The following is a 15,455-nucleotide window of genomic DNA, read 5'->3' as shown; positions in this document are numbered from 1 at the left end:
AAGCACACGAAGGGACTTTACTGTGGACACACGGCCTCCCTCTTTGTGTAGAGAAACTCAGGGCTAAGGGGGAGCTGGCAGAGGGCCAGTGACGGACATGCGGCCATGGCCAGAGTTGCATTTACCCTAGGAAAGGAAAGCCAAGCTAGGCTAAGCAAAGCCTGAGCCCTCACCTAAGCCTCAGTGGGCAGATCTTCCCACACTTTGAGAGGTAGACCTTGTGGGTAAGCATGGTAGAGGAGATTCAGAGCAGCCAAGCAAATCCATACAGCCCCAGAATCCCCACATTCTCGGGTTAACAACGGGACTTCACCCGGCAGCCCCAGCAGCCCGATTGGCCATGGCAGCATTTATTGAGTACTTACTGAATCCTAGCTCACCGGAGGGGGGGGGAGAGGGAGTTTCTTTCCTTTTCTTGTTTATTTTGTTTTGTTTTTTGAGACAGGGTTTCTCTGGGTCGCCCTGCTTGTCCTGGAACTCGCTCTGTGGACCAGGCTGGCTTCTGCCACCCTAGTGCCCTATCGCCCAGGGTTAGCTCTCTTATGCACATTTTTCTCACTTCGTCCTCAAGAAACAAGGCAATTCACCCCAGATTTACTAACGCAGAAAGCTGTTCAAGGCTACATGGGCTCCTTCCCAGAAGAATGCTCCCTTCCAGATCTCAAATTCTGCCCTCTGTTCAAAGCCATGAACTATTTATCTCCATTCAGCTTTTAAAGAAATAAAAATCCTCTTTCTTTGGCTTTGAGGTAGAGTCTTGAAATAGGATGGCTTCAAACTCTACCAAATAGCCAAGGGTGACCTTGAACTTGCAGCCCTTCTGCCTCCCCGAGTGCTGGGATTGCAGGCATAAGCCACCACGGCTAGTTTTTAATGTGGCACTAGAAAACCAAACCTACAACTGAACCCTCCAGGTGAACACTCCCCTTGCCTAAAATGAGATACTGCAACACATCCCTAGCCCTCAAAAATCATACTTCACTATTCCCATTCTCTCTCCTCAAGACTGAGTAAAGAATTCACATTTGGCTGAGTGGTGGTGGTGGTGCACACCTGCCTTTGATGCCAGTGTTTGGGAAGAGGAGCTGGAAGATCTCTGTGAGTTCAAGGTCAGCCTGGTCAACAAAGTCTGGGACTGTCAAGACTGTTACACAGGGAAACTCTGTCTCAAAAAAAAAAAAAAATGAGGAAAAATAAAAAGGAATTCACATTGGGGTCAGCAGGATGATGGGCCAGTGGGTAAAGGAGCTTGTCACCATTCTTGATGACCTGAGTGACCTCCACATGTGTACACTTACAATTAGTGTACAAAAGATAATTCTTTAAAGAATTCACATTCTGACTTCCGGACATTCGGACTTCAACTAAACCAGGGTTAATAAAAGTAAAAACTAAATGCACCTCACAATAGCAACTATTGTGTTAGCATTTCAATGAGTCCTCTCAGGTCCTAATCTGAGTTCTTGTAGAATGATCGGCATATTCAGAGGAAAAAGCCGCTCCTGAAGGGGCATGGTAGGCGAAAGCAACTTGAGAAAGTTGTTTCCATTCTTACTGAACACAGGAGGCAAATCCCTACCACCTTCCTGTATCAAAACATGTTGTGGTAAACTGAACCATAAGAAACCTGAACCAGTCCGTTGCACACAGCACACCGCTCCACCCTCAACAATCCAAGCACACAAACTAGCCCCAATACTCATGGGCTTGTGCTTTCCAAGTACGCTCATTCGGATGCCATCGGCCCTGCATGATAGGGTGAGGACATGAGAGGGAGTCGTCCGTGCATCCACAGACAAGACGCATTTCTGTCCTAGTCTCCGTCCTCCACAGACAGTGATACCCACAAGATTGCCCTGTGCTTTGTTGTACTCGGATGATGAAATAGAGCTGGCTGCTGGGGTTTGACCACTGCATTTTACTGTTTTGTTTGTTTGTTTTTCATTTTTGAGAAGGGTAAAATGTCTCCTCGAGTGCAGACTCTGACAATACCTGTTACCTGGCTTCAGAATTTCTGCAGAATGATCTTGAAAGGTCCAGCTTGCAAGGGAGAGGATTATTTTCTTGCAATGTCTGGTTCTTAGCCCATGACATATTCCCGTGTGACACTTTTTGGATCTGATCAGCTATGTTCTGACTTATTGGATAAATAACAGATTCATGTCACATTAAAAAAAATAACAGTAAAAATCTGAAGAAAACTATTGTTGCTTCTCTAAGGACACAACTGAATGAGAGCAGTTTCAAACACTCCAACTGCTCTTTGCTCTTAACCATTTCACTGAAGTCTAAGTGCTGTGTAAGTAGTTTATATACTTAATATGCACAGTGTGATCAGTGGGGTATAAACATTCCTTCGTGAAACCATTGCCAACATGGAGGCCACCGACATACTCATTGCCTCCTGAAGTCTCCTTCCTCGGACTGATTGACTGATAGACTCACACCAGGGCCTCCCCCAAGTGCTAGGCAGGTGCAATACTACCCAACTGCATCTATCTCCATCCTGTATTTAGAACACTTGAAATAAGACCTCGCCTGTTAGAGCATATTGACAAATATGTAGTGAAGTTTGGTAGCTATATATCCAAATCCCCTGCATAAATCCCTGGCATAATTCCTTTTCCTTGAACTAATCTAAGAAACTAATCAGATTTTATAAACACGTGAGTATCTGCCGAGTGTTATTGATAGTAGTTTAAAAAACAGAAACAATCTTCAGGGCGGTGGTGGCGCACAACTTTAATCCCAGCACTTGGGAGGCAGAGGCAGGAGGATCTCTGTGAGTTTGAGACCAGCCTGGTCTACAAAAACTAGTTCCAGGACAGGCTCCAAAAGCAATACAGAGAAACCCTGAAAAGCCAATAAAACAAAATTAAAAAACAAACAAACAGAAACAATCATCAGGGCAGTGGTGGCACACACCTTTGATCCCGGAACTCAGGAGGCAAAGGCAAGCACATGAGCCAGCCTGGTCTACAAAGCAAGTTCCAGAATAGCCAGGGCTGTCACACAGGGGAACTGACTCAAAACCCTGCCCCCCTCCCCAAATATAGAAATAGTGATGAGAGAACAAAGTTATAGCACCACATTACTACATAGGTGACGTATTATATATAGTCGCTAATATTGTGTGTAAGACGGAGCTGCCCAAAACTACGCAGGGTCCAGTAACAACAAATCATGACATATTTGTATAACACACTACAGTGTAATGAAAACGAATCACAGCTATGTATAGCAATATAGGACAAATGATACCTTAAGCACCAAAAACAAAAAACTTCATATAGTTACATTATAATATTATTTCATGGCACACATATGGCACAAACAAAAACATAAGACTACGAAATGACAGACTGCGTATACAGCTGTGGTGAGGGTTGGCCCTTAGAAGACATGGAAGGATAGAGGACTTTGTAATGTTTATATACTTACGTGTGCATTACATACTACAGACTAAAGAAGACAGTAGTTAGAACTGACCTGTACTTCTAGTGACACACAAAGATACACTGTTTACTGAAAAAAGGCTATGAACTGGAATCTAAAGCATGCACTTTTTCGAGAAACACATATTTCATAAAGGGACGGCCACTTAGGATAGAAAATAAAATACTAACTTTGGCTTTTCACAAGGAGTCTAAGTAACAAGCTAATTTTGTTTTACTTTGATATTTTCCCGTAGCGAACTTCTCTTGCCACGACCTTAAATCTTTATAAGGCATTTATAGAATATTAATGCTTATCCCATTGCTTTTTGGCTCTTCCCACCCCCTCCCCCCAAATGGGAGGGTTTTTCCCTTGACAACATGACCAAGCACCTAGCTTGGTGTCCGTGTACTCACACAATCCCCAGAGCCAAGTGATCACCACCCCCACTAGAAAGGCTCACGTACTTTTCTGAAACTCTTCCAGCTTTTTAACAGCTTCATCTCGTTCTTGCCTAATCTTGTCACACTGAAATGAAAAGCAGAAAAAAATGTTAAATTTATCTGATGAAATTTGACTGTGACAGGGCAAGAAGCAAAAATAAGCTTACACACAGCAGTGGCACTCATTAGCCTTTTTTTATTTTCCCAGACACAATATTTGGGGGGGGGGAGCTGGAGAAGCAGCTCAGCAGCTGTGAGAGCATGCTGCTACTGCAGAAGACCCCGGGCCAGTTCCCAGCACCCATGCCATGCAGATCACACGTGACTAACTCCAGTTCCAGGGAGACCTGGTGGCCTCTCCTGGCCTCCCAGGGTACTACTTAAACACAATTAAAAATAAAATGAATTTTAAAAATCTTTTCACAGCCCCAATACTACTGATGTTGATACTACTCACACAACAGGAGATGCACACGTTTTTTTTTTTTTTTTTTTTTTTTTTTTTTTTTTTTTTGTTTTTTGTGTTTTTTTAACCCAGCTGAGTTTCTAGGACTTCCTAAGACAAGAAGTCATTCATTACTCATTATCCCCTTGGCAACCAATTGACTATCCTTAGTTAAAACGAATTCCTCCTTTAAGAGAATACATATGGGGGGCTGGAGAGATGGCTCAGAGGTTAAGAACACTGGCTGTTCTTACAGAAGTCCTGAGTTCAATTCCCAGCGACCACATGGTGGCTTACAACCATCTATAATGAGATCTGGTGCCCTCTTCTGGTGTGCAAACATACATGCTGACAGAATACTATACATGATAAATAAATCTTAAAAATAAATCTTTAAAAAAAAAAGAGAGAGAGAATACATATGGCCAGCTCCACAAAAGAACCACTGAGCTGTCAAAGCCAGTCTTGGGTTAGGTAGGGAGATGACTTGGTGTTAGATAAGAATGCTGGCTAGGCAAGCTTGAGGATCCCAGTTCAAATTCTCAGCATCCATGCAAAAGCTGGGTATCAGAGGATGGAGACTCTGGAAGAGCTGGAGGAGAGTGACAGAGCGTGACCCCTGATAGTCTCTGCTTCCTCCGTGTCAGTATGTAGGCACCTGCACACTCAGATGCTACACACACACACACACACACACACACACACACACACACCTCTGTCTGCAGGATACACCCATTAAGGGGACACCACACATGTAACAGGTGCACAGGGCTGACCATCAGAATCCAGCGTGGCCCTCTCTCCCCGTGAATGAGCCGGGTTGGACCAAAGATTCTTTTCATCCGAAGACACCCACCCTGTTCAGGGTTTCCCTGTGGGAACCCACCCTCTGTAAAACACAAACCACCTGTCTCACAGTTTCCGGAACCATACAACCAGCAACTGCAACACTGCCAGCCAGCTGCGTCTGGAATGTTCCTCTTACTTTCTGTAACTGTCTCCTCCCACCAGACTCCTGCCAGGCTGCCCAGCCCACTCCAACAATGCACAACAGGAGACACAAATAGAACCCAAATTTCTGATGAAACCAGAGAACTCCAGTCATGATCACCTAGGGCATCGTGGCTGGTGTTTACTTTCTCACTGAGTATTTCTGTAGAGGTCTTACAGTGAACTTGTAAGATGGCCACATACCCCGTGGGCGTGGCCTCAGGAGACAGAAGGGGAAGCCTGAGGAGTGGCTTTCCTTAGCGCTTCCTTTCTGATGGGCCAGCGGATATCACCATCTATCCTTTCTGCAAGTACAAGGTCCTCAGAAGAAGATTCTTCATCACGAGACGGTGCTCCAGGGTGATGCTATAACCTCAAGTCATTTGAGGCTCCCAGTCTGTCTCTCAGAATTCCGTTTAAAGTAATCAAAGGTGTATCCGGTCCCCACTTATGTGCTCAGTTTTCACTGAAACTTGACGAGAATGGGAAAAGGGATCGGCGCTCAGAGCTCTACCTAGTCAGACACCAACTACCAACAAGCCTCCCATTTCCTGGTTAGAAATAATACGTGGCCTTCACGGGCAGGCCCGCTCCAGCTGTCCAGAGGGGAGACTTGAAGCCAACGCTCACTGCTCTTAAGACCCAGGTGGACACTCTGATTAATAACAACAGATCTCAGTCCAGGGTGCAGGGGAAGGATTCTACAGAGTCCGGCAAACGATAACCTTTAGTTGTCGACGCAGTCACAATCTGTCTCCCCAACCCCAGCTGTGCTCTGTCTCGGGGTCTTCGTGTGGCTTTGCTTTCTATTTTCTGCCACCACATTATGATAGAACTGGCAGCCACTGAATTTACCATCTGCTACGTTGAAAGGCTGAAAGGGTGGGAGGGGTTACACACTCGGCAAACACAGCTTAGTGAGCCCACGCCAGAACTGATGGTGTACCAAGCAAGAATGCAAACACCCACTTATGACATCATCTCAGGGGAAGCCAGAGACATCCGGCCACCTTTCTCCCCATCCACCAACACGGAGACGTTACAGGGAACGCCGAGTTTCATCTTCGTGACACAGAAACACCCCCATCCATCCCACCCTCTCCTCTGCCCTGCCCCTGCAGCTGTGCCATCTGTAAAGACTTCTTTTTTGTGCTGAGAATTGCTCATGGAGACTTTGTAATAGCAACAGATGTTCTTTGGACGACATCACTCAACAGCTCAAGGCTGGAGCTGAACCCAGCGGCCTGAGTGCTGGTTGCTTTAAGCAAACTGAAGAAAATTCCAGCTAGTCTGCAGACGCTGCTTTGACTCTTAAGAAAGTAGCAGGTTGACTGGAGGTTGGTTTTGGTGGTTTCGAAGGCCTTTTGTGTGAGAAACCCAGGCGAATTTCCAGACTCCGTCATTAAGGCTATCTCAGCCGGTGAAATCTCACCTGGATCTGAGAACAGCGGTCGACTGGGCTGCAGTGGTTTGTCCTTCCAGCATGAACTGGCACCTTCCCAGCTCCCCAGCTACCCATCAGCCAACACTGTCGACATTTCTTTATCTGGGTTCAGTAGAAGCTCTGAACTGATGTGGAGAAGATTTATAATCTGCTGTGTGTGTCTGTGATTCATGCAATGAGAACCTCAGCATTCCAAATTGTGTCTGATTTCCACTAATATCTTATCATCTGGGCATACACATGCAACTGAATGGTCAGCTAGTAGAAAGGACAGTTTGGAGCCCACACACTGTCTCCACACACCTTGAGGATACAAGACAACAGATGACCGTTGACTGAGGTGGAATTCTGAGCAATTGTGTCCTGGAACCACTGGACCACTGGATATTTCTGTGCACCGGACAAAACTAGGTCCAGTGCCAGACACCGTACTTAACACCAACAGGGACCTGGTAGGGAGCAGCCTAGATTCTGTAGTTTCACAAAAACCAACAATGAGAAGAGCAGGGTATAAGGACCAAGGACATGAACTATAAGACAGGAAGACTGCAGACTTGTGGAGACAGAATCCGGGCAGTTACACCGCCAGCAGCAAGGTTTAGCCCCCACACCAGCTTTTGCAGAAGTTCATTCCTCTTACGTCCCAGTCACACCGTTTATTTTAAAATGGAAACTTATAGAGCCAGAACCAGACATCGGTGCCCGCTTTAGAATCTTCGGTGGGGTAGCGAGAGGAGCATCAAGTCTGTTGTTCCGTCTAGGTAAGTCTGGCTTCCCGGGCCTGCGCTCTCTGGATCTATATAGGCTTGCCCTTCAGGACATCTAATCATCCCTCTACATGGGATCCCTCTTTGGAGTTCTTCTTTTCTTCCAATGCAAAAGTTCTTTCCCTCCAATTTTCACAGGCGATAAAGGAGGAGTGCGTGCCCCCCCCCCAAGCTGTCGTGCAGCAGTCTCCAAAGTCGGGGTATTGTGTGTGAGATGGAAACACATGTCATCAGAACTGAGACCCTCGCTCTTTGTTTCTGGATAGATTGCTGTTAATGAGAGACTCATTTTCACTTTCAAACTGCTAAGTAATTACTTTTTCTCTGGCACAACCACTTGCCACTCCGTCTCAAAGAAGCCACATGTATGTGGATGTATTATGCATGAACAGTTAGCATAATGGATGCAGATCTTGCTCTTTAGAGTGGCGTCTGTATTGATTTTTTTTTTAAAAAAAATAAATAAATAAATAATATACTTGGGACCTTCACCTCTGAATATTACACGAGAGGATGAAATTGTAACAATAGACAACCGAGCCAAGATGCAAACACTATCGTATATCTTGCTTCTTGAGACAAGTCTTGGGGAAGCGTCTGCCTGGCTCTTTTCATTCATTGTTCCTGGCAGGCTGACAGAGCTGTCTGATGCGCGGTGACAGCAGCTCACCCAACCGACTTCTGCTCAGCCACTTAAACATTTATGCATTTCAAAACTCAATCTCTGAACATAATATTAAACACAAATACTATTTAATGGTAGACATTCTTCTATTATACAGATTTCCTTCTCTCTCTCTACACACACACACACATCACCAACTCCCTGAGAAGTATGAATGTCATACCATTCAGCCCCATAGGAAAGGGAAAGAAAAAAAAGAAAGAAAGAAAGAAAGAAAGAAAGAAAGAAAGAAAGAAAGAAAGAAAGAAAGAAAGAAAAATCCAACCCTAATCGGTTATGACAAAGATTTCGAGCAAGTTACAAGAGACGGTACTTCGATAGCAGCAGGTGACTGGCATTTCAATATGGTGATGGCCATACACACTAAAGAAGATGTTTTGTTCAGCTGATCCCAAAATACACACTCATCTATTTTTGTGTGCCCCAAATACAGATTTAGAGAGTTTGTTAACACCAACGTGATAGGTCCTCTGCCTTTCCCCCACATACTGCTTGCTTGCAATGCCATTTGGAAAATGGGCAAAAATAATCGAGACAAATAGAGGCCATTTCATAGTCCCGCTTACAGTCCTCATAGTCCCTCGGGCAAAAGACCAGAAGACATACATAAACAGTCTCGGGGTTTTTATGTTTTATTAGAACCCACAAGACTTGCTTCTTTCCTATTTAGTGTGGAGATAATAATAAATTCTCTTGATGGATGTGACGAGCACAAAGGAATATACAGATGGCTTCTTATAAAAAAAAAAAAATTCTACTTGCAAGAGAGCTAGAGGAAGAAGGCTTAGAGATAAATGACATTTAAATCTGTTGTTAAAAGAGACTAAAAGTTTGCACGTGGGAAAAAGCAGGGGCCATTTCTGTTTGTCTTTTCTCATCCCGCCGAAGCTGCAGAGTCACACAACAACAATGGCAGTGTCACAGCTATTTGTGGCCCCTCCTTAGTGGTTTTACTGGAAGGCAAAACCTCATCTATTTTCCTTTATGTTTTTGGTGGCCAGAAGGCATTTGGCCAAAGGGTTTTTCTTCAGTCACGTTCCTTACAAACTCAAACAAATTCTGATTCCATCTTCAAAGACTTATATAAAATCCACAAAACGGCCAACACCCATTGCCATTGCCAAAGTGGGCGAAAGGGCTACGTATTAAAAAACAAACAAACAAAACAAAACAAAAAAAAAAACAGTTAAAACACTAGTCCAGAATTGGGAAGACGGCTCATCAGGATAGAGCAATTGCCTCTTAGCCTGATGACCTGGGCCCAAATGGTAGAAAGAGAACCCCAGCTGACTCCAGCAAGATATCGTCTGACCTCCACACATGTCCTATGGCATACACACACACACCAAATAAATAAATAAATAAAGCAACAAAACCCCACCGGCCCACCCCTAAGTCTCTTATTTCTATTCTTTGAATGCATGGTGCCAGGATTTGTATGTCCACACATACATATGTGAATGCATTCTAATAAAGGATTGATTTGATACTTAAATTTCAGCTTTTCAATACAAACCAACTGATGGTATAGTCATAACCCAGAAAAAGTATTGCATCTTGTAATTTAATCCGTTGTGGAAAATTCATACATTAATATTAAAAACATAGCTAGAGAGATGTTCGGTCAGGAAAGTGTTTGCTGCACAAATGCGTGGACCTGAGTTTTATCCCCAGAACCCAGATTTTGCAAAAATTTGGGCATGGTGGCACACATCAATGACTAGTGGATCCCTGGGGCTTGCTGGCCCGCTAGCCTAGCCTACTTTGTGACGTTTCAAAGCCAATGAGAGAGCATGTCTCAAACCAAAAACAGACAGTACCAAACAGATCACACCTGAGGTTGTTCTCTGACTTCCTCACACACACGTGTGCAAATGCTTACTTGCGGGTACACACATACGCACACACTTATTAAAATAAAACTTGGGTCTTTGTGGAAAGAGGCGATATACTCTTAAGTTTCCCTGCTTGCAAAAGAAGCATGGAGGGCATAAGACCCAGGTTTACATCCAGACTCTGTCACTAATTACCTGTAGGTTCTCAGGAAACTCGCTGCGCCTCAAGTCCTTATGTTTGCTTGAGTAAAAGGAAGCTAAAATAGTCTGAACTGCTTCATTATGGAGACAAGAGGTCAGAAATATCCCATAACAGTCTCTAAGTAAGGAGACTTTGAGTTCCTGCCTACTGCGAACCTACATCCATAGGGACACTGCAGCATCCACCAGAAGGTTCCATCCGGAAGAACCAGATCTGCTGTCTGTCCCCATCATGGTCTCTGGCCTGGCCACAAGGACAAATAAACTTGCAGAGACACAGTCGTCGGGAGTAAAATACCTTGCCTTTTTTTTTTTAAAACTCCTCCCTCTATTTTGCCAAATTTCCCTACACTGAACCAACTATGAGGAAAAGGAATTCTTCCAATGACTGCCCACAATGGGTTTAATTTAACTCGAGGCTGGGACCCCACAGAGGAAAGATGGCCGTCTGTATTTGTTGATGTAGACTGGAAAAAGCTCAGGGAGCCAGGCACAAGAAAGTGCTTTCCTAGGAAAAAAAAAAAAAAAACAGTGTCCTCCATTTGCCGCCTCCGGAACTAAAGCTGCTTTTACTCATTCTATGTCGTATAAAAGGCTTTTATTATATGCTTCTCTCCTTTGTAACAACCCGCACCTTGGGGGAAGAAACTGCAGTAATAAGCAAGCCGGTCTTTTAATAGAAGGTAAACAGAGCAGGGTAGATCTAAAGCCACTCACACCTCTTTGTTTTTCCACACGCACAGCATTCCATACTGCTTTCATTCCCTTTCTTCTCGTCCCTGCTAATAGTTATTTTTAAAGAATTAGGACAGAAACAGGTCAATAACGCCTACAGATGCTGCAAATGTGTCAGGCCATCTTCCGCCTGGAGAAGAAGTAAACTGTGTACCGGGCCGAGGTCATTTCCAGTCCGTCTTTTAACCAACCTATAATCCCATGTGCACAACAGACAGTTCTCTGCAAACCCCACGGAAGAAAGTGGCTCTGAGTTAAACAACTATGGTCATGTCAACAGGGAGAGCAGGTGTTTACAGAACACTTTTGTTTTTTTTTTGTTTTTTTTAAAGGGCATTTCCAGGTCTATAGATAATCATGGACTAAGAAACAGAAAAGAGAAAACAAAACAAAACATGCAATCTCCTTCCTCTGTTGCAGGGTTTTCCTTCTCTTCCGTCCTCTGCTACATGGAGACACACCAGGTTTCTGTCTCTCCTCCTCTCTTACTTAAACATGCTTTTCACTTATTCTAACTATGTGTGTCCGGCACATGTATGTGTACATGCGTGCATGTCCCACAGTGGAGATCAGGAGGCAACTTTGATGAGTCAGCCTTCACCTTCTACCGTGGATTCCGGTGATCAAACTCAGTGTTTTAACCTGCTGAGCCACTCTGCTTCATTACCTCACATATTTGGATGAGGTTAAACCATCCTCCTGCATGAACCCCTCCCTGAGAGCCCAAAAGCAGGCCCAACGCAGACACTCCATCGACCTCCTCCTGGAGCTGAAGTCTGATCATCCCCAGGAAATTAACTTTAAAATTGTGAGATACCACTGCCCACGGCCTAAGCACACCCCCCTCTGCACTACTTTACATCCCTGGGACTTCTGTGTTTGGGGGAGTTACGGTTACAGAACTAAAAATCTACTTTTCAAACTACTTATCCATGGCCTTCTTGCCTTAGAAAGTTGTGTGTATCGGTTCCCTTTTCGAATGGATTCTTTAAAATAACCCCCCATCTCCTACCATTCCCTCGGTAGCCTGAAAGAGGAAAGGAACCAAGACTTCAGAGACCTCCAAAGATGAATCTATAAAGCACAAGGAAGGGGGGAGCAGAACGAGCCCAGTGTTTGAAGACACTTGTGGCTCTTACAGAGGACTCCAGTTCGGGTCCCAGCATTCACACTGGATGCCTTACAAACACCAGGAACTCCTCTGCTGGCCTCCTCGGACACCTGTACTCACATGCACATACCTACTGACATAGAGGCACACCACGCATATGATCAAGATAAAATAAATACTGTTAAAAGCCTTAAAAACTAGACTTAAAATAATGATCTAAACAGCAGATGTAATTGTATGTGAGCTAAAGTACTTGCCATTACTACCACCAGTCAAGCTATGCCTAGGTGGCTGGCAAATTTAATGACTAAATAAGTCTAATATGATACTTAAGAGCTCAATAAATTAAGTCCAAATATGATACAGATTCCTATAACTAGTTGGCTGCCTACTAAATGCTGTTCTAAAGTTAGGAAGATGAGGCATCATCGTCTCATTCTTACTTAAAAACACCTCAGGCTACTTTATTTATTTATTTTCTGCCAGGGATACGTTTTCAAAAGCATTGTGACTATCTTATTTGATGAAAGTACTTTATTTAGTGATTGTAATTAAAAAATATATTGACCTTTTAAATTTGTATGTATAATTTTCATTCATGTTTTAAAACAAATTCATAGTCTGTGTTCCTCTATTTTTTGTTTTCTATTCTTTTTTACTTTTCCCCTTGGTTGACAGGAAGGAAAAGAGATACACATGCACATACAGGCATGAGCATGTTACAAATCTCTGTCTGCTCTCTGATACAGGATCTTAGTCTGCAGCCCAGGCTAGCCTCAAACTCATGGCAATCCTCCCGCTGTAACCTCTCCAAGTGGTAGGCTTACAGTCCTGAAGCTCTCCCATATGTGGGAATACTCACAGACCTTCAGTAAACATTTTTGGAGACAAAAAGGAACACAGATTACAAAAGCAAACAGAATTCATTTATTTCATAGTTCAAAACAAAACTTCCGTATCCTGTGAAAATATTCATCACGCTTCCCCTGTACTCACACTGGGTGTTTTTCAACTTCTGGTTCATTATTCACACAGACAGCAGAAGCAAACACACAAAGGTGTGTAGATTACCAAAGCCCAGGTCCCTGCAGGCCCCAACAAGCCTGGGTGCTAGAAGCAAATGTCTCCGGCATTTGAGTCGATCACCAGCATTCCAAGTGTGACTACTGGGAGAAAGCACACCTCTTGAGGACTTGTGTGGCTTGGCATAGTGCCTTGCTACACATTTAGCTGCATATTTATTCTCCCAGGGCTATGCCTACTGTGGCATGCCTGCCATTCTTACCACTGGGAGACTGGAGTTGATATTAGCTTGACCCACACATGCAAGAGAAAAGATTTAAAAGAAAAAAAAAACAAAAATAAAAACAAAAAAACCCTCTCTCATTCACACTTAACTGAAATTGGTGGCGGAACAAGGCAATATGCTGCCTAGGCATTCAAGCTTGTAAAGAAGGGGAGGGGTACAGTACGAACCTTCTCCTTTGTTTTCTGGTTCTCTGCTCGAAGGTCTTCATATTCGCCTATTGCTAAAAGGAGAAAAAAGAAAAGAAAGCAACATTACAACTCTCAAAAGTTCGCTGTGGGAGAACCTGTGAACTCAGCTGACCCCGGTAAATCTTCACAAAGTTCAGCGGAGTGGAGAGACCACCACCAAAGGGCTTTTGCTTCCCGGTCTCTGCACATGTGAGCCCACCACACTGACCTTCAGCTCTGCCTGAGCCATTAGGAAGACCCACAGGTCTGCCAGAAGTGAGCTCTCCTAGCACTTGCCTTGTGAGAGCACTAAGGCGCCTGTCGTCCCTCCCAACACTATCCACCTGGGTGACATAATCAGATAGAAACGGAAAACCTTCATTTCACCAAGGTAAGCGTGCAGATTCCCAGATATGTGCGGAAGTGTGCTCACAAAGTAACATGAACCCCCAAGCTCATATTTTAGTAAAAATGACATTTTTAGGCCTATTGCAGTTGAGCCTATGAAGTTTGGAACGATGACGTAAGGTGACAAAGAGGTCAGCGTAGTTTACCAGCCACTGGGTATGACTGTCCCTGAGATAGAGGGAAACTCGGCTGTGGCTGGTGTGTTCACCTTTGTAAAACTTTAAATTGAGATTTATCTAAGAGTAGCTCAGTTTTCGTAATAGGAAAAAAAAGTTTCCTGGGTCTATTAATAATCTGAAGACAGAAGTAGAAGCCTGAGACCAATAACTTGAATGGCGTCCCAGATGGGCACATGGCATGGTGACACATACCTGCAATCCCAGCTTTAGGATGACTGAGGCAGGAGGAGCCACCCTGGCCTCAACAATCCTGTCTCAACCTTCCCTCCCACCTAAGAAAGAACAGCCACATAACCTGGTCATCAGCTCTAGAAATGTATGCTTCCCATAAAGGCAGAGAATAACCCCCAACACACAACAAACACTTAACCTGGTAAGGGACAAGCTTCCATGACCAAAGGTCTGGGGACACTTGCTGTGACCGCAGGGCTAAGACTGCAAAATAAGCACTAAGGTTACAAACTTACAGAAGCCACACACCCAGGACAGTCTTCAGGTATTAGACCACTTACAAAACAGCTCTGAGCACGCACATAAAGATGGAATCCCAGAGAAAACCTTTAAATTGTCAACAGGGAAGAGCTGATAAATCACAAACTGAAACCCTCTGCCCCCCGATCCTCGTCAGCGCCCACCGCACACACTCCAACGACTGACTGGGAACCAAATTGCCCTAGGATCTAGAAAATCATTGAAACTTGCCACCTTTAACAGAAACAAACAAAAACTAAGCAATTTATAAATATGCATTGGTGCTATTGGGTAGTAGACTTACGGTCAAGGCTCCAAACATCATTAGACTACCTACCACAGTTCAAATGATAAAGATAAGAATATTTTATTGACAGACTTTGACTTAAATTACTAGGCATTTAAATGCATCTGCAGGGCTGAGCAGATGGTTCTGCTCAGCCATGCAGTATGAAGAATTAAGCTTGAGTCCCCAGCACCTACATAAAGATGGGCACAGCACCATAGTACATCTCTAATGCCAGCATTCCTAAGGAGGGATGGGAGGTGCGTCTCTAACCCCAGCATTGTGGCAGGTGGAGACAGCAGCGTCCTTGCTCACTTGAGGGACAGCTAGCTGACTGCTGTATGTGCCTGGGTCTACACACATATACGTCACACATACACTTTTTTTTTTTTTACCTAAACAGTTTTAAAGTATCTATAGATGAAATTTAAAAATCAAAATTGGGACCACTGAGATGGCCCGTAACCACCAAGCCTGAAAACCTGAGTTCAATTCCCAGTGTCCACATGATGAAAGAATGGAATCAACTCCCAGGCTGCCTTCT

General features: G+C 44.1%; 1 protein-coding gene across 3 annotated transcripts in view; it reads right to left on the bottom strand.

Moving 5' to 3' along the window:
• Positions 1-15,455, bottom strand: part of Shtn1 (shootin 1) — a 104,464-nt gene that overhangs the window by 73,972 nt on the left and 15,037 nt on the right. For all 3 annotated transcript variants that reach the window (XM_051199669.1, XM_051199668.1, XM_051199670.1), the window contains exons 2-3: positions 13,568-13,620; positions 3,903-3,963 (exon numbers count right to left, since the gene is read on the bottom strand). In XM_051199669.1, the coding sequence (XP_051055626.1) occupies positions 3,903-3,963; positions 13,568-13,620 (114 nt within the window). The remainder of the gene's footprint in view (positions 1-3,902; positions 3,964-13,567; positions 13,621-15,455) is intronic.

This window comes from Phodopus roborovskii, unplaced genomic scaffold (assembly GCF_943737965.1).
Source record: "Phodopus roborovskii unplaced genomic scaffold, PHOROB, whole genome shotgun sequence".
Taxonomy (NCBI): Eukaryota; Metazoa; Chordata; class Mammalia; order Rodentia; family Cricetidae; genus Phodopus; species Phodopus roborovskii.
This window is presented reverse-complemented; position numbering and strand designations above follow the sequence as displayed.